Consider the following 23,775-nt stretch of genomic DNA (forward strand, 5'->3'; position numbering starts at 1 on the left):
GTTAGAATATACTTTCGGATATGAGTTTTCACAATGTAACTCATATCCGACAGTACATTCTCACATAGAGGCGCTCCCATGGTGATGGGGACGCTTCAAGTTAAAATATAACATCGGATTGGAGAAAACTCCAATCCGATGGTATAAAAGGGACTCCAGACTGTACATTGAAAGTCAATGGGGACGGATCCGTTTGCAATTACACCATATTGTGTCAACGTCAAACGGATCCGTCCCCATTGACTTGCATTGTAATTCAGGACGGATCCGTTTGGCTCCGCACGGCCAGGCGGACACCAAAATGACTTTTTTTTCATGTCCGTGCATACTCCAAAAATCAAGGAAGACCCAAAGACAAAAAAACGGTCACGGACCAACGGAACCCCGTTTTGCGGACAGTGAAAAAATACTGTTGTGTGCATGAGGCCTTACACTGTGGTTTTTCAGCACGAACATTCACACTGAAAAAACCATGCGTAATCTGCATTGTGCGCAGGTACCCAATTAGTGCAGATTGTGCAATGCTAAGTAACACTTCTCTTTAGAAAGTAATATTTCACATATACAGTCGATTTGTACAAAATCAATTAACAATTCTCCTTGTGTAGCCTCCTTTCTTTCTGTCAAATTGCATTAAAAATCAATTATCACTCCTCTGCTCTGCTGAACTATGTGTTAACAGGTAGAATCATGCATAATGCACACTTGAAATCTCAAAGTTATTTTTATAGAAGCACTCCCACAAAAACGTTTGTTCTGGCCCGTTAGAAGTACTTGATGTAAATTGTAGAAAATAAAATCCTCCTACCAGTGGCTGTAGTTCTGAGTTATCCACTCCTATGTGTGGACAGGAATTCAGTTTCTCTACTCATTACTATGGGAATGACATTGAGGATTTCATAGGAATGAATAGAGAAACTGACTTCCTGTCCACTCATAAGAAACTATCTCAGTTTGAGAGTCAGAGCATATGTCACATACCATAGCTGAAGACGGTGTCTAGGGCCCACCAGTAAAATGTATTATGAGGGCCCACTGTACAGCTACATGAAAATAATACCTGCACACAGAGTAATAGACAACAATAAGACCCTCAAGATGATTGATTATGGGACTCCGTGCAACAACTTGGCTGGCTGGCTTACCTTTATTCCTAGTAGTCATTTCAGCCACCCAATGCATCTATAATAATAAACTGGGTAGCCTGTTTAATAATCTGTCCATTTTTTAACAAGGACACAGGCTGGTTGAGATGCTGTGCTAGGGGACTGTAGGCCCACCTTTGATGGAGCCCTGTGGGCCAGTCCAAGTCACTTTCATCATGTACCTTTCTAATGGGCCAGATAATAAAAATGTTTGTGGGAGTGCTTCTGTAATGTCTAGATGAACAGTAAATGAAATACCTTTGTTCCACAGTTCATCTAAAAGATTTTTGTCCAGTGGTTGATTGAGAATAATAAGTCCACATTTCAGGTGTTCTGTAAGAAATTGCAAAGATTTTACTTTTCAGTCAGAACATAAAGAACTGGGCAGAAACACACATCAATGAATTAAAAGTGATTGCATGTAAGAACAGGAAGGTCTATCAAATGTATGGAAATATTTCTTATATGCATCCTCGTTTGGCATGATTGCACTGTAAAGCAAAGCCTAATTGGATTAGCAACTTCCATTTGAAGTGTCAGCCATATAAAATGTGCATTTTTTTTTCTTTTTTACTCAAATGCTTGTGGTGCTATTTGTAGTTAAATGGAAATATCTCCTACACAGAAAATGCAAGTTCTAATTTGTGATGTCTCAAATATATGATGATAATAACTAAGTTTCCATATACTTAGGAAAAGGGTCTGCTTTCCCATCCCCCCAGAACCAGCATCTCTTCTACACATGGGCTGTTTTGTATTGCAGTTTATCACCATTCAAATATATAGGACTGACCTGTGAGACCGGACAGAGCCCATGGACAAGAGTGGTCTTGTTCCTGGTAATATAATTACATTTTCTTTCTAATCAAGTAAAACAACATTTGCTTATTCTTGTTATCACCCAGATAGAATAAGCAAATGTTGTTTTACTTGATTAGAAAGAAAATGTAATTATATTACCAGGAACAAGACCACTCTTGTCCATGGGCTCTGTCCGGTCTTACAGGTCAGTCCTATATATTTGAATGGTGATAAACTGCAATACAAAACAGCCCATGTGTAGAAGTGATGCTGGTTCTGGGGGGGGTGGGAAAGCAGACCCTTTTCCTAAGTATATGGAAACTTAGTTATTATCATCATATATTTGAGACATCACAAATTAGAACTTGAATTTTCTGTGTAGGAGATATTTCCATTTAACTACAAATAGCACCACAAGCATTTGAGTAAAAAAATAAAAATAAAATGGATGATATGCCCCCATTGTCTGATAGGTGCGGGTCCCTTTTAAAGCTTGTTCACAATCAACATTAGAAAAGGCCAGGTGATGCAAATTTCAAAGCTTTATAAATGCCCAAACTCCTCTAACCTGGCCCCAAAAAAACACCAGCCGTGAGTTCTTCTAAGCAGCTCCTGGAAAAAGGTTTCCTATTTTTATGGACTACCTAGGAAATTATTGACAAATGGGAATCCTTCAATAACCTTTCATGCTGGTCAATAGAAAAATATGACCAGGGCCTGAAACAATCAATCTCATGTCAGTGAGGTTGGTAAAAGATGACCTTTCAACTTCCTGCCATGGCTGTTTTAGTAACTACTTGCATTACCAACATCCTGTAATAATTTTGGAGCGTCTATTTTTATGACTGTATGTTATGCCATTATTCTCTTCTTCTTCTTACTTGAAGGTTCTAAATGAATTGCCAGCAGTCTGCAATAGAAGTCCAACTGGATGTTACTGATGTAGGTGTGTTCCTGCATAGTCTTCCACGGCCAGCACTGATTGGATAGTTTCAGACTATACATGAACCCACCCCCGACTTATAACACCCAGTTGGATCTTTATTGCAGACTCCTGAAAATTCATTCATAAACCTCAAGACGAAATAATAGAAGAATGGTACAACGTAGAGGCATAAGAATATATTCTCCAGACGTGTTATTACATGAGTAATGTATGTAGTTAATAAAACAGACATGTCAAGAGAGGTAAAAAGTAATCTTTAAAGACATTGCTCATTATATTTTTCCTGGAAAGTAGTTCTTATGGTAAAACAAATCATTTGGTGGTCAATTATTTTGGTACAGAAAGATCAATGATCCTCCAGCCCACTAAAATACTGGTGGTAAATTGAAAAAAAGAATTCTGTCAGTCAAGTTTAGGGGGTACAGGTTAATCAAAGTTGTACTGTCATGCTGGCGTACCATGCCCACCAATATCTTGATGTCTTGGGCAGGTGCGGACTTCGCTCTACTCTCCCTGTGAAAATTGGGACCAGTGGTCAGTGAACTGTCTTTCAGCACTGCGAGAGTTAATCCTTTCCTCCTGCCCCTGTCAGTCTCTCTATTTAGCTCAGCTGTGGTTCCACCTCCTTACCTGAGCTTTGAGGTTGTCTAGTCTCTAGTAACTAGCTAAGATGTGATCTCTCGTCTGACTAGCCATGTACCATATACGTCGCCTGCCCTGAACTTGGAATTGCTATCTGAATGATGCCTGTACTCTACCTGCTCCTGCTGTGGAATTGTTATCTGGAATCTGCATCGAAACTGCACAAAAATCACACATAAATCTGCAGTATTTCTGTTTTTTGTGCATTATTTGTGTGGTTTGTGTGCAGTTTTTTGTGCAGATTTTCCGCAGATCTCACCTTTCCAATGAAAAGGGTGAAATTGGCAAACAAACCTCTCCTGCATCCGCACCACAAAATTCAATGTCAGACATTTGTAAAATAACAACTACACTACGTGCAGAATTATTAGGCAAATGAGTATTTTGACCACATCATCCTCTTTATGCATGTTGTCTTACTCCAAGCTGTATAGGCTCGAAAGCCTACTACCAATTAAGCATATTAGGTGATGTGCATCTCTGTAATGAGAAGGGGTGTGGTCTAATGACATCAACACCCTATATCAGGTGTGCATAATTATTAGGCAACTTCCTTTCCTTTGGCAAAATGGGTCAAAAGAAGGACTTGACAGGCTCAGAAAAGTCAAAAATAGTGAGATATCTCGCAGAGGGATGCAGCACTCTAAAAATGGCAAAGCTTCTGAAGCGTGATCATCGAACAATCAAGCGTTTCATTCAAAATAGTCAACAGGGTCGCAAGAAGCGTGTGGAAAAAACAAGGCGCAAAATAACTGCCCATGAACTAAGAAAAGTCAAGCGTGCAGCTGCCAAGATGCCACTTGCCACCAGTTTGGCCATATTTCCGAGCTGCAACATCACTGGAGTGCCCAAAAGCACAAGGTGTGCAATACTCAGAGACATGGCCAAGGTAAGAAAGGCTGAAAGACGACCACCACTGAACAAGACACACAAGCTGAAACATCAAGACTGGGCCAAGAAATATCTCAAGACTGATTTTTCTAAGGTTTTATGGACTGATGAAATGAGAGTGAGTCTTGATGGGCCAGATGTCTGGATTGGTAAAGGGCAGAGAGCTCCAGTCCGACTCAGACGCCAGCAAGGTGGAGGTGGAGTACTGGTTTGGGCTGGTATCATCAAAGATGAGCTTGTGGGGCCTTTTTAAGGTGAGGATGGAGTCAAGCTCAACTCCCAGTCCTACTGCCAGTTTCTGGAAGACACCTTCTTCAAGCAGTGGTACAGGAAGAAGTCTGCAAGGTAAGAAAAACATGATTTTCATGCAGGACAATGCTCCATCACACGCGTCCAAGTACTCCACAACGTGGCTGGCAAGAAAGGGTATAAAAGAAGAAAATCTAATGACATGGCCTCCTTGTTCACCTGATCTGAACCCCATTGAGAACCTGTGGTCCATCATCAAATGTGAGATTTACAAGGAGGGAAAACAGTCCACCTCTCTGAACAGTGTCTGGGAGGCTGTGGTTGCTGCTGCACGCAATGTTGATGGTGAACAGATCAAAACACTGACAGATTCCATGGATGGCAGGCTTTTGAGTGTCCTTGCAAAGAAAGGTGGCTATATTGGTCACTGATTTGTTTTTGTTTTGTTTTTGAATGTCAGAAATGTATATTTGTGAATGTTGAGATGTTATATTGGTTTCACTGGTAAAAATAAATAAATGAAATGGGTATATATTTGTTTTTTGTTAAGTTGCCTAATAATTATGTACAGTAATAGTCACCTGCACACACAGATATCCCCCTAAAATAGCTAAAACTAAAAACAAACTAAAAACTACTTCCAAAAATATTCAGCTTTGATATTAATGAGTTTTTTGGGTTCATTGAGAACATGGTTGTTGTTCAATAATAAAATTAATCCTCAAAAATACAACTTGCCTAATAATTCTGCACTCCCTGTAATAGTCATTACCTATATCAACCAGTCTCCGTAATAGAAATAGTACCCTCCCAGAGGTTCCCCTTAAGGCAACTGCAACTAGAAAAGCTGTTCTCATCTACTTTACTCTGATAAATGGCTTTTGTCTGGAAAGAGCTAGTTGCCGATGTGAGGCTGAATTAGCTATTTTCCTAGATTTGCTAAATAAGCATATTTAAAAAGGCAGGAAAACATCTCTGCCAATCAGCTGTGTGAAAATAATGCAGCACTAATATGGATGCTGCATTCTGTTTACTGTAAATATGCAACTGAATCAACATCTGGTAATTATACCCAGCATTGGGTCAAAGGTGTTGATCCATTATCCTAATTGGAGTCAGAAATAGGTGTCAAGACAGCATTGTATGTGGCAGCATTGTATGTAGCAAGTACAGTGCTGCCCATAATTATCCTTACCCCAGGCAAATTTTGACTTAGGCCCCATGCACACGGCCGTGTTTCACAGCCGTGTGCGGGCCGTGGAACCGCGGCCTGGATCCCTCCTGAGAGCAGGAGCGCACGGCGTCACTGGTTGCTATGACGCCGTGCGCTCCCTGCTGCCGCCGCAATACAGTAGCACACTGGTATGATCTATACCAGTGTATTACTGTACTGTGCCGGCAGCAGGGAGCGCACGGCGTCATAGCAACCAGTGACGCCGTGCGCTCCTGCTCTCAGGAGGGATCCAGGCCGCGGTTCCACGGCCCGCACACGGCTGTGAAACACGGCCGTGTACATGGGGCCTTAAAGTTACTTTTATTCAACCAGCAAGTAATTTTTTGACGGGAAATGACATAGGTGTCGCCCAAAAGATAATAAGACGATGTACAAGAGGCATTATTGTGGGGGGGAATTCTCAGCTTTTATTTACATTTGAGCAAAAAATACAAAATGTTCTTCACTGTGGAAAATCTCAGAAGACGTGGTCGGAAGCCAAAAATGACACCTGTGCTGGCCAGGAGGATAGTTAGAGGCAAATAAGAATCCAAGGATCACCACCAAGGCCATCCTGGTGAATCTGGGCTCTGCTGGTGGCAATGTCTCAAGGCAGACAATCCAACGGCCACTGCAGACCAAGGAGGATGCCACTTCTCCAGATAAGGCTCACAATCTCGCTCGGCCTTTGCAAAAGCTCATCTGGACAAATAAGAAGACTTCTGGTCTTCTGTGTTATGGTCAGATAAAACAAAAATTGAATTGCTTGGTCACAATGATGTTTCCTTCATTTGGCGTAAAAAAGGTGAAGCCTTCTACCCAAAGAACACCATCCCCACTGTCAAACATGATGATGGGAACCTAATGCTTTGGGGGTGTTTTTCAGCCAATGGACCAGGGAACCTAATCACAGTGAACGGCACCATGAAAAAAGAGCAATACATGAGGATTCTCAACGACAACATCAGGCAGTCTGCAGATAAACTTGGCATTGGGCACCAGTGGACATTTCAGCATGACAATGACGCAAAACACACAGCAAAAGTGGTGAAGAAATGAGTAGCAGATATCAAACATAATGTTTTGGAGTGGCCCAGCCAGAGTCCAGGCTTGAATCCAATAGAGAATTTGTGGAGGGAGCTAAAGATCAGGGTGATGGCAAGAAGACCCTCCAACCTGAAAGATTTGGAGCTCATTGCTAAAGATGAATGGGCAAAAATACCTGTGAAGACATGCAAAAAGCTGGTCTGCAATTATAGGAAGCGTTTGATTGCTGTAATAGCCAATAAAGGCTTTTCTATTGATTATTGAGAAGGGTATGAATAATTTTGGACTGGACACTTTTTGCTCAAATGTAAATAAAAGCTGAGAAATGTTTCTTTTTTCCCCACAATAATGCCTCTTGTACATCGTCTTATTATCTTTTGGGAGACACCTATGTCATTTCCCGTCAACAAATTTCTTGCTGGTTGAATAAAAGAAACTTTAAGTCAAAATTTGCCAGGGGTATGAATAATTATGGGCAGCACTGTATGTATACTTATAGCTCCTGCTATCCTAATTCACCTCAATTGGACAGCACCTTCCTATCCACCTGAGGATACATCATCAGTATAGCAAGAACAGACAACACCTTTAGAAGTTCAATTTCAAAATTTTGGATCAACTTCAGATGAACCACAGAGACCTACTTAGTAACATTCAACTGAAAGTTAGACAAAAGAATTACAACACTCCACCAAATGTACACCTCTCCAAATGAAACATGCAAGCTAGTTCTCTTTCTAGAAGGACAATAAAATCTGAATGTCTCAAGAGAAATTTACCTTAGTTGGTTGACTGGCCTTGTGGGGTACTCTAGGGGTATTCTTTAGCATTAGGGAGACAAAAAAAATATGCCAGGTGACACTACTCTTGGTTTCTAGGAAGAGTATATGTAAATTTCATATCTTACTTAGGCATGACAAAATATTAGCATTTTTTTCAGTCTTGGATAAAAATATATTTCCCAGAAAGCTAGCTTGTCTGGGGGGGCGTGGCTTGTCTGCAAGCACGAATGGCCACATAAGCACAGAGCTCCGGCACCAACGCAGCTTTTAAACCCATATAGAAACTAAAATTGGGAGAATTTGCAGGTTCTTATAACCAGCTCATTGACGCTCCCCAGGCCTTAGAAGATGAGGTTACATCATTGAGTCCAAGTAGTGGATTTGGAGGACCACTGTCACAGAAATAATGTCAAGTTCAGGGGCATCCCTGAAGAAGTTTCCCAACAAGAACTGACTCCTTAGGCTACTTTCACACTAGCGTTCAGAGCGGATCCATCTGAGACGGATCCGCTCATATAATGCAGACGGTGGCTCCGTTCAGAACGGATCCGTCTGCATTATATTGTAAAAAAAATTCTAAGTGTGAAAGTAGCCTGAACAGATCCGTCCAGACTTTTACATTGAAAGTCAATGGGGGACGGATCCGTTTGAAGATTGAGCCATAGAGTGTCATCTTCAAACGGATCCGTCCCCATTGACTTACATTGTAAGTCTGGACGGATCTGCACCCCTCCGCATGGCCAGGCGGACACCCGAACGCTGCAAGCAGCGTTCAGATGTCCGCCTGCTGAGCGGAGCGGAGGCTGAACGCTGCCAGACTGATGCATTCTGAGCGGATCCGCGTCCACTCAGAATGCATTAGTGCTGGACGGATGCGTTCGGGGCCGCTTGTGAGCCCTTCAAACGGAGCTCACAAGCGGACACCCGAACGCTAGTGTGAAAGTAGCCTTACTTGCTAAAACTACTCCTGCTTCTATTGCCTGGTAGTACCCCTTTGGACCTTACTCTTGACAGGGCACATAGGGTAGCTCGCCCAAAATGCATACCGGAAACGACACCCCTTGATGTCTTAGCAAGACTGCATTATTTGAAAAAAGATGGTGGCTCTCTTACTGTACCACTTTTGGGATGGTGCACTACCCCTCAGCACTCCCAAATGCTGGTGCGTGAAATATTGTATAAAACTTGGATAGGGGGTCACTCAAATATCAGGCAAACACACGATAGATTGGTATCCACACTAAACTTTATAGTTGGGCATAAAATATAGCAAGCTACAATATAACACGCAAATTAAAACATTGTAAAAACACAATTGCAAAAAAATATTAAAAATATGTGCACTAATATACCACACTTAACACTAAGTCCCAATATCTGTTAACGCGATGGCCACAATGTAGGGGAATGAGAAAATAACCCAAATAACAAGTCCGTCCGGTTTGAATCAAACTGTTATCAATTGGAGCTATAAAGAGTCATCAATTCATCCATGCTCATAGTAAAAGAGATGGGTACTGTTGTATTAATTGATTAGTTGTACATTACCACATCTTTGTCCAGTAATCACCAGTTCTTTTGTCTGGCGTGATGTTCGTACCAGTCCACCGTATAGGTGAGATCTCCCTCTCCTCTGTACAGAACACAGCGATGTAACAAGATTCTCTGCTGTGACCTTCCAGGACCTACGTGGCGTTCCACGTGGTTCACTGCTTGGTCATGTGCCGCTGACGTCTTCTGAGCGGGGATTCAAATCACCTGTATCCGATGTAGATGAATTCGTACGTGATCGATGTTCAAATGTTGAATGATACACGTCAAAATTAATAATGTGGAGCGCTCCTATTTCGATGTCGGTCACAATCTTTGTCGATCTCTCAGCAACCACTCTGAAACTTAGAAGACAACTTCTACTTTTACCCTAACTGTCACGCTAGGGGTGCATAACATATCCTATGGCTGGGGATTCCCTGTGAAAATTATCATGACCCTCAATATTGCCACATTTGTGATCTCCTCGGTGCGAGATGGGATTCGACTTCTCACAGGATGGAACATTACAGTAAACCAATCTGTCTCAGTAAAACCCGCTCCGTCTACCAAAGTGAGATCCGACTGAAAGCAGACCTCGTCTAAATGAAAATCTTCAAGACTAGTAGAAACCTGGTCACCTTGAGAAGTACAGTGGATACAAAAAATTTGACAAAGATAAATCATTTCTGAACTTTTTCCACCTTGAATGTGAAGTATAAACTGTACCACTCAATTGAAAAACAAACTGATATATTTAAGGTGGAGGGAAGCAAAAAAATAAATAAAAATAAAAATAAACTGGTTGCATACGTGTGCACACCCTTTTATAACTGGGGATGTAGCTGTGTTCAGAATTAAGCAATCACATTCAAAATCATGTTAAATAGGAGTCAGCATACACCTGCCATCATTTAAAGTGCCTCTGATTAACCGCAAATAAAGTTCAGCTACTCTAGTTGGTCTTTCCTGAAATTTTCTTAGTCGCATCCCACAGCAAAAGCTATGGTCCACAGAGAGCTTCCAAAGCATCAGACGGATCTCATTGTTAAAAAGGTCTCAGTCAGGAGAAGGGTGCAAAAGAATTTTCAAGGCATTAGGTATACCATGGAACACAGTGAGGACAGTTCGTCATCAAGTGGAGAAAATATGGCACAACAGTGACCTTACCAAGAACTGGACTTCACTCCAAAATTTATGAAAAGAGAAGAAGAAAAATGGTCTGGGAGGCTACCAAGAGGCCTACAGCAACATTAAAGGAGCTGCATAAATATCTGACAAGTACTGGCTGTGTGGTACACACGTATTCATCATATGTCTGGGCTATGGGTTTGAGTGGCAAGACAAAAGCGTTTTCTTACGAAGAAAAACATCCAAGCGAGGCTACATTTTGCAAAAACACATCTGAAGTCTCCCAAAAGCATGTGGTAAAAGGTGTTATGGTCTGATGAAACCAAGGTTGAACTTTTTGGCCATGCAGCACGCCAGACCCGCAGGGTATTGCGACAGTGAGGTCACGGTATGGGCAATCGAGGGTTACTCACTTTTTGGAGGACCCTGGGCAGGCATGCAGCAGTGAATGAGAGGCAGACACTAGTTCCTCTGGGGCACTGGGTGTAGAGACCTGGCCTGATGTTGGATGAGGTGCCCTGGTTGTTGCAGGTGTTTAGAGTGTCTGAGGCAAGGTCCCTTTAAGGATCGTGACGCCAGTGCCTGTAACGGTGGCACACCGGTTGGTAGGAATAGTAATTGAGGTACACAGGTCTTATGGTGAACCAAACGTAGCTTTACTTGGAAAACAGTCCAACTTTGTACAGTCAATTACAGTGGTTAATGATGATGATGCAGTCCCTTGAACAATACGTCCCAAGCAGGCTTACTTTCAATGATGGCAGGTATTAATCATGCAAGATACTTGGAGGGAAAACAGTTAATGCTTTGCAGTGCAATGCTGCTCTAACCCCTCAGCTATTCTAGCTGGCTGGATCCCAAGGCCCGGATGCCTAAGTGCTGGATTAAATCCTTGGTATAAATTCTTCCTCCAGTATAAACCCTTGCTCTTCACTTTATAGTACTTCTGCCCATCAGGTTACTTATCTGCACTTGGTTGTATGATCCTCTCTTGGTAGGGAAACTGCAGGTTGCTCCCAGGAGGTGCTCTCTTACTACTGGGGTATCTTGTTGCATTGAATGCATACACATGACATTCAAGGCAACAAGACACATTTACCCCTTTTGTGTAGTGCCCATCTCTCCCTAGTGGGACACTACAGCCATAATTCCAAAAGATATGTTTGGCGCAAAAACAAAACTGCACATCACCAAAAGAACACCATACCCACAGTGAAGCATGGTAGTGGCAGCATCATGCTTTGGGGCTGTTTTTCTTCAGCTGGAACTGGGGCCTTAGTAAAGCTAGAGGGAATTATGAACAGTTCCAAATACCAGTCAATATTGGCACAAAACCTTCAAGCTTCTGCTAGAAAGCTGAACATGAACTTCATCTTTCAGCATGACAACGACCCAAAGCATACATCCAAATCAACAAAGGAATGGCTTCACCAGAAAAAGATTTGGAATGGCCCAGCCAGAGCCCAGACCTGAATCCGATTGAAAATATGTGGGGTGATCTAAAGAGGGCTGTGCACAGGAGATGCCCTCGCAATCTGACAGATTTGGAGTGTTTTTGCAAATAAAGAGTGGGCAAATCTTGCCAAGTCAAAATGTGCTATGTTGATAGACTCATACCCAAAAAGACTGAGTGCTGTAATAAAATCAAAAGGTGCTTCAACAAAGTTTTAGTTTAACCCCTTAAGGACTTATGACGTACCGATACGGCATGTTTCCCGAGTCCTAAAGGACCCATGACATACCGGTACGTCATAACTTTAAAACTAGATTGCGGCGCAGCAGGGGTTAATAGGAACAGGATGTCGTTATGTGACCTGCGGTTTGGGCGGCGATCGGCGGTGCCATCGGGTCCCCATGCGGCTGTAGGGGGTACCCGATGGCATGAAAGGCAGCGCGATGCCTTCCTGAGGCATAGCTGCTGCCTTCCTGTGACGTGCCTGTGAGATCCAGCCCCCTGGATCTCAAAGGCCAGAAGCTGTATGAGTAATACACACAGTATTACTCATACAGCCAATGCATTCCAATACAGAAGTATTGGAATGCATTGTAAAGGGGATTAGACCCCCAAAAGTTCAAGTCCCAAAGTGAGACAAAAAATAAAGTGAAAGAAAAGTTGAAAAAATAAAGTTTTCCCCCCAAAAAGTAAGTTTCAAGAAAAAATAAACAAAAACTTCATTTTCCCCAAATAAAGTTAAATTTTTTTGTTAAAAAAGGTAAAAAATAGGGGGGGGGGGGGGGGGGAGTATACATATTAGGCATCACCGTGTCCATATTGACCGGCTCAATAAACATATCACATGACCTAACCCCTCAGGTGAATGCCGTAAAAAAATAAAAATCATTGTGTAAAACTTACATAAATAAAAAAAGTAAACATATTAGGTATCGCAGCGTCTGTAATAACTTGCTCTATAAAAATATCACATGACTTAACCCCTCAGGTGAATGCCGTAAAAAAATAAAAATAAAAACTGTGTAAAAAAAGCCATTTTTTGTCACCTTACATCACAAAAAGTATAATGTAGATGGGGTCACTTTTATAGAGTTTCTACTCTAGGAGTGCATCAGGGGGGCTTCAAATGGGACATGGTGTAAAAAAAAAAAAAAAAAAAAAAAAGTCCAGCAAAACCTGCCTTCCAAAAACCGTATGGCATTCCTTTCCTTCTGCGCCCTGCCGTGTGCCCGTACAGCAGTTTACGACCACATATGGGGTGTTTCTGTAAACTACAGAATCAGGGCTATAAATATTAAGTTTTGTTTGGCTGTTAACCCTTGCTTTGTAACTGGAAAAAAATTATTAAAATGGAAAATCTGCCAAAAAAGGGAAATTTTGAAATTGTATCTCTATTTTTCATTAATTCTTGTGGAACACCTAAAGGGTGAACAAAGTTTGTAAAATCAGTTTTGAATACCCTGAGGGGTGTAGTTTATAGAATGGGGTCATTTTTGGGTGGTTTCTATTATGTAAGCCTCGCAAAGTGACTTCAGACCTGAACTGGTCCCTAAAAATTGGGTTTTTGAAAATTTCTGGAAATTTCAAGATTTGCTTCTAAACTTCTAAGCCTTGTAACATCTCCAAAAAATAAAATATCATTCTCAAAATGATCCAAACATGAAGTAGACATATGGGGAATGTAAAGTAATAACTATTTTTGGAGGTATTACTATGTATTATAGAAGTAGAGAAATTGAAACTTGGAAATTTGCAATTGTTTACAACTTTTTGGTAAATGAAAAATGTTTTTTTTTTTACTTCAGTTTACGAGTGTCATGAAGTACAATATGTGACGAAAAAACAAGTTTTCAGCACTTAAAGTGACACTGGTCAGATTTGCAAAAAATTGCCAAGTCCTTAGGGTGAAATAGGGCTCAGTCCTTAAGGGGTTAAGGGTGTGCACATTTATGCAACCATATTTTATTTTTACATTTTTTCTTCCCTCTACCTAAAAGATTTCTGTTTGTTTTTCAATTGAGTTGTACAGTTTATAGGTCACATTAAAGGCGGAAAAAGTTCTGAAATTATTTATCTTTGTCTCATTTTTTTACATCACAGAAACCTGACATTTTAACAGGGGTGTGTAGACTTTTTATATCCACTGTATATAGCTATGCTGATCTTGGCGCTGGACTGTACTACTTTAATTGTTTGTGTCACTTTTTTCTTTCCCGATTTCCAGTTTCAATCGTCCACCTATGACATGGCGTCTTCCTTGTAGAAGACACCTACACCCACTGTTGTATTCCATCAACCATGTGGAACTTTCTTCACTACATATTGAATTATATAGGTGTTTGTTCTTATTTTAGGACTCACCCCCCTCCTCTCCTCCGGGCGCGAATTTTGACTCATCTGGGCGGCCCTCACAGCTTCTCCGACCTCTCATCTACGCACCGCTTCTCTATAGTGTCACCCATACGGTACAGCTATTGGAATTTGCAATATGGTGATTAAGATAACTCCTTTCAACGTTAAAGGTCTTAATAGTCCTTACAATAGTAGTCCTTTCCCTAATCAGAAATATTCTGCGCACAGGAAACACACGTTACCTAACAAAATGCACACAGACTTAAGCACCCTCAATACTCCCTGATATATCAAGCGCACTATGCAAAAAAACAAAGGAGGGTTCTACTAGCCATTAGGAACACCGTAACATTCTCCCTGACTTCCCTTACCACTGACTCCAGAAGGAGATGGATCATACTAGTGGGTCTTATAAACAACGTCAAATACACACTGGTTACATCATATTCCCCAAACCGTAGACAAGTGCACTTTCCTCACCGGGTGTTTGAAAAAGTAAATAAGGGCAAACAGGGAAATGTGATAATTAGAGTTGAGCGGACACCTGGATGTTCGGGTTCAACGAGTTTGGCCGAACTTCACAAAAAAGTTCGATTTCGGGACCCGAACTTGATCCCGAACCCCATTGACGTCAATGGGGACCCAAACTTTTGAGCACTAAAATGGCTGTAAAAATGTCATAGAAAGGGCCAGAGGGCTAAATGTGGTTAAAATGGCAAGTGCTCTGTAAATAAATGTGGATAGGGAAATGACTTTAAATAACATACAATACGTAAAAATAAAAAATAATAATATTGATCTAGGAGAACGTTAGCCAGGAGAGGCCCTGCTGCCGCTTTATTGACTCTAGATAACTTCTGCCTGATCGCACGTCCCTGTGACGTTCACCATCCATTTGGATATCTTCTCTATCAACTTTCAATGTTCTTTTCTGAGCCTACCATGTTGATCATGGATATCGGCAAATCAGGGTTCCATGCCGGAGAGGGAGAGTGACAAAGGGAGACCTCACCCAAGGGAGGTCAATGGCTGCAATGGGATAAAGCAGAAATGTGGGACAAGTTATTAAAGCAGAAGGATCGAATCAAAGGGCCAATTAAAGATGACTTTTAGAAATTTAGGTCCCTGTCACCTATGCAGAGCAGGGGGTTTTCATCGGCAGAAATGGGTTAATGTCACCCACCAATGGAACAGATTATTTAAAAAAAAAAATGGTCCCTGTCGCCTATGTAAAATGTCAACCCAAGAATGTAACAGAAAAATTTGTGAAATTTATTAACCTGTCTACTAGGTAGAGTATGGGTATATTACACTCAAAAATTGTTGAATTTCACCCGAAAATATAACAGACAAATTAGTGAAATGACATAAAATAAAATATGATCGAAACAATTACATGTTCTAACCATGCTGCTATCACTATGACCCTGGCAGAAGCCTATACTCACCCTGCCCCATCTTTATCGAAGAATAATGCCTTTTTCATAGCCCATTCTTCCTATAAAGAGGAACTCTGCAAAACTTCAACAGAATATTTCTATCTAAACTCTGGCACGGTATCTAAACATACTACCCTCTGGAATGCCCACAAAGCATATATTCGGGTTGTTTTCATTACATTGGGCACCAAGCAAAAAGGGAGAGATGCTTTACAGAGTCGTAGCAAAAGCTCCAAACAAATGAAGCTTTGAACATAAAAAAAAAATTGCCCTCCCCTGGATATCAAGCTCAGATCTGCCAGCTGAGAATGACATTAAACGAATGTCTCCTATACTCATATAAAAAACTGATGCGCACATTAAATGCCCAATAGTATTCCTAAAACAACAAATGTGTCAAGCCATTAGCTAAACAGATAAAACAGGGGGTCCAAAAATCCAGAATCCCCTACCTATTTCATGCCACCGGTTCCCATTGTATAACCCCAAAGATATAGCAAAACGATTCCGGGAATATTATTCATCCCATTACAATCTAGAGGCCAACGAGACCGCACCCCCTTCTCAATCAGACATAATATCTGTAACATCCCAGAGTTATGTTAAGAAACTCTTTTACTCCGCTATAACCTGTTAAGGGCATTAACATCGTCATCTTGTGTAATATCATGTAATATCATCACAATTGTGCATTCTAAGCCTTGTAAATGTATATTGCTGTAATTTCCATGTTTACCAGCAGATGGCAGCAATGTGTTCAGCAAGGACTTAGCTACAGTTTAGTGTACTGAACTGGAATAGTTCATTCCAGTTTAGCTCCCCCCTCTTTGAGTGGGCTCGCCCATGTCCTGCCTCATGGGGAGAGAAGGAAGTTAGAGTGAGTGTGCCAGCCACCCTGGCTAGGGGAAAGCTGTGCGTGTAGGAGCTCCCAGATATAGGGATCCAAGCCAGGATCTTGTCTCGGCTGAGACAATTGATCATTATCCCCAGCCTGAGCCTTGCAGCCTCAGCTGGTAGAAGCACGCTGCCACCTCCAGTATTCCAGGAAGAAGCATACCCTCAGACAATAACTGTGAGTACCGTCCAGAGACCCCAGGAGAAGCCATATTCCTCCTCAGCAAGTCAGTTCCCAAGACAGCAGATGATCGATAGTGCAGAAGATAAATTCCTGCCACTTTACAGAGCTACTAAGCAGACGTCCCTTTCCTGCAAAAAGCTCCAGGCACATGATAGAGCAGAAGATATATTCCTGCCACACATTGCCAATACCTGCTGGGACCAAAGACTATTGCTGTATCTTGCTTGGATGAAAGCTACTACCAGTAAAGACAAGTTTGAATTTTACCAAAGTCTGGATCTCAATTACTGCTGCTAATTCCTCAATTACTCCTTCTAGCACCACACTCATTTTATTGCAAGTAAGCCAGGATCCAGGAGTCCAGCCGTACCCAGGTAGGAGACACCGTTGACACCATTATCACCACCATACAGAGACATTACACCACTCCGGCATTCCTAACCTGGTACGTGAGTTACAACACCTGAAAGGGCCCTGCGACAGTATCCTGCGCACGCTGCAATTGGCGTCACGAACAAACAATAGACTATTATACACATTTTCTGACCCACTGCATAATTTGGCGTCCGTGTAACCGTAGCACGGTCCGGCTCACCGCACATCTTTCTTAAACAAACTCTCTCTTCCAACATTATCCCCTGATCAACTCAACATGCTGAATAACGGAGAATGAAATATTACATACTATAAAGCTCCCGGCCCAGACAGCCTCTACAATACATATTTTGAAATCTATAGACATGCTTAACATGTTCTCAGAAGTAATCTCAACTAGTGCCTTTGACAAGGAAATGTTAATGGCCACCATAATAACCCTCTCCAAACCAGGAGAAGACCCAAGTTGTCCTTAAAACATCCGCCCAATATCTCTTCTCAACACAGATATAAAGATATTTTCCAAACTCATAGCCTCTATAATATCCAACATCCTTCCCCATATTAGATCAAACTGGCTTTGTAAAAGGTAGGCAAGCATCAGATAACACCAGGTGCCTCCTGAACCTCATTGATCAGATAGAACGATCCAAATGCCCCGCGTTATTAGTTGCTATGGATGCTGAGAAAGCTTTCGACCGTATTAATTGCTCCTCAGTCTTGGATCGCTTGGGATTCACTGGTTATTTCACAGACGCCATTAAAACACTATACAATGCCCCTTCAGCTAGCCTCTTAGTGAATTGAATGCTTTCTAACCCCTTTGAGATCACAAATGGCACCCATCAAGGATGCCCATTATCTCCTTTGATATTTGTACTTACTATTGAGCTATTAGCCCAAGCGATCTGACAACATGAATCCATTAAAGGTCTGCAAATGGGATCCTCCATGCATATCAAAGATATCATTGTTTGCTGATGACATTATCCTCTCCCTAACAAACCCAGATATTCCTTTACAAAACTCCATCACAATAATTCAAAAAATTGGTAAACTCTGTTACTATAAATTAAACCTCAAGAAGTCACAGATACTCCCACTTAACATGAAAACCCAGATCTATGTAAATCTCAAGCAGAAATATGCATTTGACTAGCAATCTTCACACATAAAATGTTTAGGAATCCAACTGAATCCCTGTACAAAACGTACTACCTCCCACTGTTAAGCTCCATAGAACAGGAACTCAAGTGCTACTCTACCTTAGAAATCTAATGGATTGGTCTCATAACATCTTTTACCCAGGCTTCTCTATATCTTTCATACCCTACCCATTTTGCCACCTCAGAGCTTCTTTCAGAAAGCTACTCAGTTACTAAACAATTATATTTGCCGCTCTACAAAACGCAGAAAACCAGCCCAAATACTACAAAAACATAAACATTGTGGGGGAATAGGAATGCCACATATATATGACTACTTTTTATCCATTCAAATGTCACAAATGAGGAAATGGTGGGACTAGGATACCTCCCTTAGTTGGGTACAAATGGAACAGTCTGCTATACCATCAGGCCCTCTGAAATCCCTCTTGATAGCATCCCTCTATACACTTCCAAACTCCCAAAAATATACCTGGTATATAAAGCACTGGAAAATATTCCATATGAAAGCACCTAGAACTACTCTCAACCTTGCCCAATGGGCTCCACTGAGAGCTTTGGAGCTTTTCGTTGCCCACTTGGACTTGCACGCCTGGGAGGTGAAAGGATTGGACTCTGTATCTTTGCTTTTTCAAGGAGTAACACTTAAACCTTTCATCTTGCTCATGCAAACGTACAATATCTCTAAACATGACTTTTTCAAATATCTTCAAATTAGGCATGTTTTGGGCGGGTCCAATCACTTCTCCACCCCGACGTGCACCAAACTATTCTAGATGTGGAGGAGCCACTCAGACGCGGTAACAGGTCTCAGACCTTTATATGATCTCTTAGACGAGAAAGGTAAACTTCAAAAGACATCTCCCCTGTTGTCTTGGGAACTGGACCTCAAAGCCACTTACTCAGAATCACAGGGGGGCAAAGCATTTATACACATCTCGAGATACTTTAGGTGCACGACACACTATGAATCAGCAATAAAAATCATCCTACGATGTTACTGCCCTCCAGAAAGATTGAAATGTATGCTTCTGGAAGTATCCGTTGAGTGTTGGAGAGGATTCAGGGGTAGAGGGACTCTTTTCCACATTTTGTGGGGTTGTCCACACCTCACTCAACTATGGCACAATGTTTTTTCTTTAGTATCTAAAATAGCTGGAAAACATTTCTCCCCCTCCCTGTCAATGGCACTTTTATTTATAGGCTTAGATTATATACCAATGCAAGGGAGAATAATCAGTGCAAAAATATATCTTGCTGAAAATTTGGCAATCACCCATCATTGGAAATCACCTGTCATACCTTGTATGGCAGAAATTAGGTCAAGGATTGACAAGGCATGCACATATGAAAATATTATGGCCCTTAAAAACCACTGCATATGAAAAAAAAATTGAGAAACATTGGGCAACCTGGATAACCTGGAGAGCCAGATTTATTTTACCTAAGTCCTGAGTCGGATGGTCGGGTGCACCTGGAGGAAGACCCGCTGGTAATAATAATATGAGGTGTAGATATACTGTACAGTCTAAATATTTTGCATATATATAAAAAGATCCTCACACTTAAGTCCTAGTGTGAGGATTTATTATTATTTTGTTGTACTTTTACCTCCATTTTATTTATCCTTTTTCCTTTGGCATAAAAAATGTAAAACCGGAGACAGACTTGTGCGACATTGACACACTGTAATGACATTTGAATGTTTGTTCTTGCAATTATTCTGTACAAGTTTTGACTCAATAAAAACATTTTGAAAATGTAAAAGATGGAAATAAAAAAAACATTTGTTCTTATAATGCAAAGGGAATGTGTCATCTTTAACTTATGCCTTTTGAGGATCATTTCATCTTCAACTTGCTTAACTGTTCACAGTAACAGTAATTTTTACCAAACTTTTGCCTGCCACTGTAGTTATCTGTAAGAGTGATTACAAGAACCTCTAATAAAAAAAAATCCCACTTGATGGCTCATGAAACATTATAAGGGTTTCATTTTTATTAAAACTAACCATGGTTCAGGGGCGGACTGACCGGTCGGGCACTTCAGCCGTGGTCCAAGGGCCTATTCCTCCCAGGAGCCCATACATTAGAGGCTTTTTCTAGTTGGAGGAGGCTAAAAGACCTTTCATGATGTCACGACCACGTGATCCTGCGTGGGCGGAGTCAGTCTCCTGGGCTGGCTGTTCAGCGGGAGGAGGTAAAGGACCTGTGATGATGTCAAGACCATGTGATCCTGTGTGGGAGGAGTCAGGCTCACAGGCTGTGCAACTGGAGGAGGTAAAGGACCTGTGATGCTGTCGCTACCCTGTGATGCTGTATGGGCGAAGTCAAGTGGGATTCCCTAGGTAAAGTCTGTGACCAGGGCCCCACCTATGTTGCAGATCTACAACTTTCAGAATTTCTTGCCCACCAAAGACTGCCAGGACATGCTCAGAGTTTTAGCAGCAGCCTCAGAGCCACAGGTTGGAAAATATTGGTCTACAGAATTATTTATATATCTTAACTTGAACAAGTAATAGTTCATTTGGCTTAATTCGTGTCATCCTCTAGGCTTAAACTTGCTTGTCTAAAATATTTTCTTTCCTTCTTGGTCTATAGTTTCTGAGTTTCTTTGTGAATGTACACTACTTGAAATATATCAAATTCCCTTTTGTCCTCTGAAATTGGCACCCCCTAACCTCCAATGGCATCAGGGATCCAACAACTTTTATATTTTAAAGGGTTGTCAATTATCCTATTAGGGTATCCTAGATTGGTCCTAGAAGGGGCCTATGTTTTGGATGTTCATTAATTAGCACAACTGTGTGTGTCCTCCTGCCCCTTACCTCATCCTAGTGGTGGTCCCAGCCCTTCTGTACCTTGGTGCCTCCATTACAGCACCTGTGTTACAGTGTGTCAGCACACAGAGAGCCCTGCATACAACCTGCTGACTGTCTCCATCTAACATAAGCTTTTCCAGGGTGAGATCCACCTGAAGCTGCTCGGTTCTTTCTTTCAGCCAGATGTTCTCTGTGATTTCTGGGATCTGTCTACAGTACTCTCTGAGAGTCTGTCCCTGTGTGTGTGTCTCTCCGTGTCTGTGTCTCTCCGTGTCTGTGTCTCTCCGTGTGTGTGTGTGTGTGTCTGTGTCTCTCTCCGTCTGTGTGTGTCTGTGTCTCTCTCCGTGTGTGTGTCTGTGTCTCTCCCCGTGTGTGTGTGTCTGTGTGATCTCCATGTGTGTGTGTGTCTGTGTCTCTCCATGTGTGTGTGTGTCTGTGTCTCTCCATGTGTGTGTGTGTCTGTGTCTCTCCATGTGTGTGTGTCTGTGTCTCTCCATGTGTGTGTGTGTCTGTGTCTCTCTCCGTGTGTGTGTCTGTGTCTCTCTCCGTGTGTGTGTGTCTGTGTCTCTCTCCATGTGTGTGTGTGTGTCTGTGTCTCTCCATGTGTGTGTGTGTGTCTGTGTCTCTCCATGTGTGTGTGTGTCTGTGTCTCTCCATGTGTGTGTGTGTCTGTGTCTCTCTCCGTGTGTGTCTGTGTCTCTCTCCGTGTGTGTCTGTGGTCTCTCCATGTGTGTGTGTGTCTGTGTCTCTCCATGTGTGTGTGTGTCTGTGTCTCTCCATGTGTGTGTGTGTCTGTGTCTCTCTCCGTGTGTGTGTGTCTGTGTCTCTCTCCATGTGTGTGTGTGTGTCTGTGTCTCTCCATGTGTGTGTGTGTCTGTGTCTCTCCATGTGTGTGTGTGTCTGTGTCTCTCCATGTGTGTGTGTGTCTGTGTCTCTCCATGTGTGTGTGTGTCTGTGTCTCTCCATGTGTGTGTGTGTCTGTGTCTCTCTCCGTGTGTGTGTCTGTGTCTCTCTCCGTGTGTGTGTGTCTGTGTCTCTCTCCATGTGTGTGTGTCTGTGTCTCTCCGTGTGTGTGTGTCTGTGTCTCTCTCCGTGTGTGTGTGTCTGTGTCTCTCTCCGTGTGTGTGTGTCTGTGTCTCTCTCCGTGTGTGTGTGTCTGTGTCTCTCCGTGTGTGTGTGTGTGTGTCTGTGTCTCTCCGTGTGTGTGTGTGTCTGTGTCTCTCCGTGTGTGTGTGTCTGTGTCTCTCCGTGTGTGTGTGTCTGTGTCTCTCCGTGTGTGTGTGTCTGTGTCTCTCCGTGTGTGTGTGTCTGTGTCTCTCCGTGTGTGTGTGTGTGTCTGTGTCTCTCCGTGTGTGTGTGCGTCTGTGTCTCTCTGTCTCTCCGTGTGTGTGTGTGTCTTTGTCTCTCTGTGTGTGTGTGTCTCTTCGTGTGTGTGTCTGTGTCTCTCTGTCCCTGTGTGTCACCATCACCATGCCCACAGTGTTCCTATGTCTTGACGCAGCTTCATCAAGACATTCTGTGCAGGGCAAGAAGAAAAGGAGGAGGCAGCGCCGCCAACATGGAGTCTGTGGGAGAGACATAGGGAAGTGTGTTGAGCGAACTTGTGTTTTAAGTTTGGCGTCTAAAGTTCGGGTTCGGATTATCAAAGTATCCCGTTATGGATTCCGCTACCACGGACCATAATGGAATTTAGAATCCATAACGGGATACTTCGATAACCTGAAACAGAACTTTAGACACCGAACTTGAAACACAAGTTCGCTCAACACTAATAGGGAGGCACATTAAGGACGTAGGTAACACTACCACATTATTAGCACTAGTGTTATCTGTAGTTTTACATAGGGCTGCAGGTAACACTACTACAATTTCTGTACTCAGATAGCCATCACTGTGTTATCTGTGGCGTTACATAGGACTGCAGGGGCCATCTATAGTTTCTGTACTCAGAGAATTATCACTGTATAAGGGGACCCACTGAGACTTTATCGCCCAAGGGTCCACATGAGCCTGAAGCCAGCACGGTGCAATGTGGGTGGGGCTGTGTGTGGGTGTGGCTAGAGGGTGGGCGGGGACACAGGGGCCCCATAATCTCCTATTGCCCGGGGGCCCCATGAGTTGTCAGTCCGCCCCTGCCATGGTTACATGTTTTTGAGTAAGACAAATTTACTGAAAAACATAATCTTGTAGAAAAGGTAATTTCTGGTACAATATTATGTACTGTATTTTTCGCCCCATAAGACGCACTTTATTTCCCTCCAAAGTGGGGGAAAAATGCCCCTGCCTTTTATGGGGCGAATACTATTATGGAAGCGCTCATTAGTACCGGAGGACCAGGAAGCAGTGAAGGCTCTGTACTCACCGCTTCCTGGTCCTCGGCTGTCGGCTGCACACAGCGTGAGGGCGCTCTGTGACCTCACGCTGTGCAAGCTAGTTCACAGCACAGCTGACAGCAGGAGGAAGAGGATCGCGATGTAAGGAGCGGCGGCATCCAGGAGCAGGAGAGCTAAGTGGGGTTATATTTTGTGATCTGATGCTGAATTATGGCTGGGGGCTGCTCGCATATGGCTGGGGGCTGAGTACATATGGCTAGGGGCTGATTATATGACTGGGGGCTGATCACATGGCTGGCGGCTGATATGAGGCATAGGAGTCTCATCTGAGGTCTGATTGGGGATCTTCTTTATATTGGGCTCTGATCTGAGGTCTGATTG

The 23,775-nt window shown here is 42.4% G+C and overlaps 1 protein-coding gene across 4 annotated transcripts in view; it reads right to left on the reverse strand.

The window, feature by feature from the left end:
* The window catches only part of TPK1 (thiamin pyrophosphokinase 1), a 730,092-nt gene that overhangs the window by 509,091 nt on the left and 197,226 nt on the right, over positions 1–23,775 (reverse strand). For all 4 annotated transcript variants that reach the window (XM_044294424.1, XM_044294425.1, XM_044294426.1 and 1 more), the window contains exon 3: positions 1,404–1,478. In XM_044294424.1, the coding sequence (XP_044150359.1) occupies positions 1,404–1,478 (75 nt within the window). The remainder of the gene's footprint in view (positions 1–1,403; positions 1,479–23,775) is intronic.

The sequence above is a fragment of the Bufo gargarizans genome, chromosome 5 (genome assembly GCF_014858855.1).
Source record: "Bufo gargarizans isolate SCDJY-AF-19 chromosome 5, ASM1485885v1, whole genome shotgun sequence".
Classification (NCBI taxonomy): domain Eukaryota; kingdom Metazoa; phylum Chordata; class Amphibia; order Anura; family Bufonidae; genus Bufo; species Bufo gargarizans.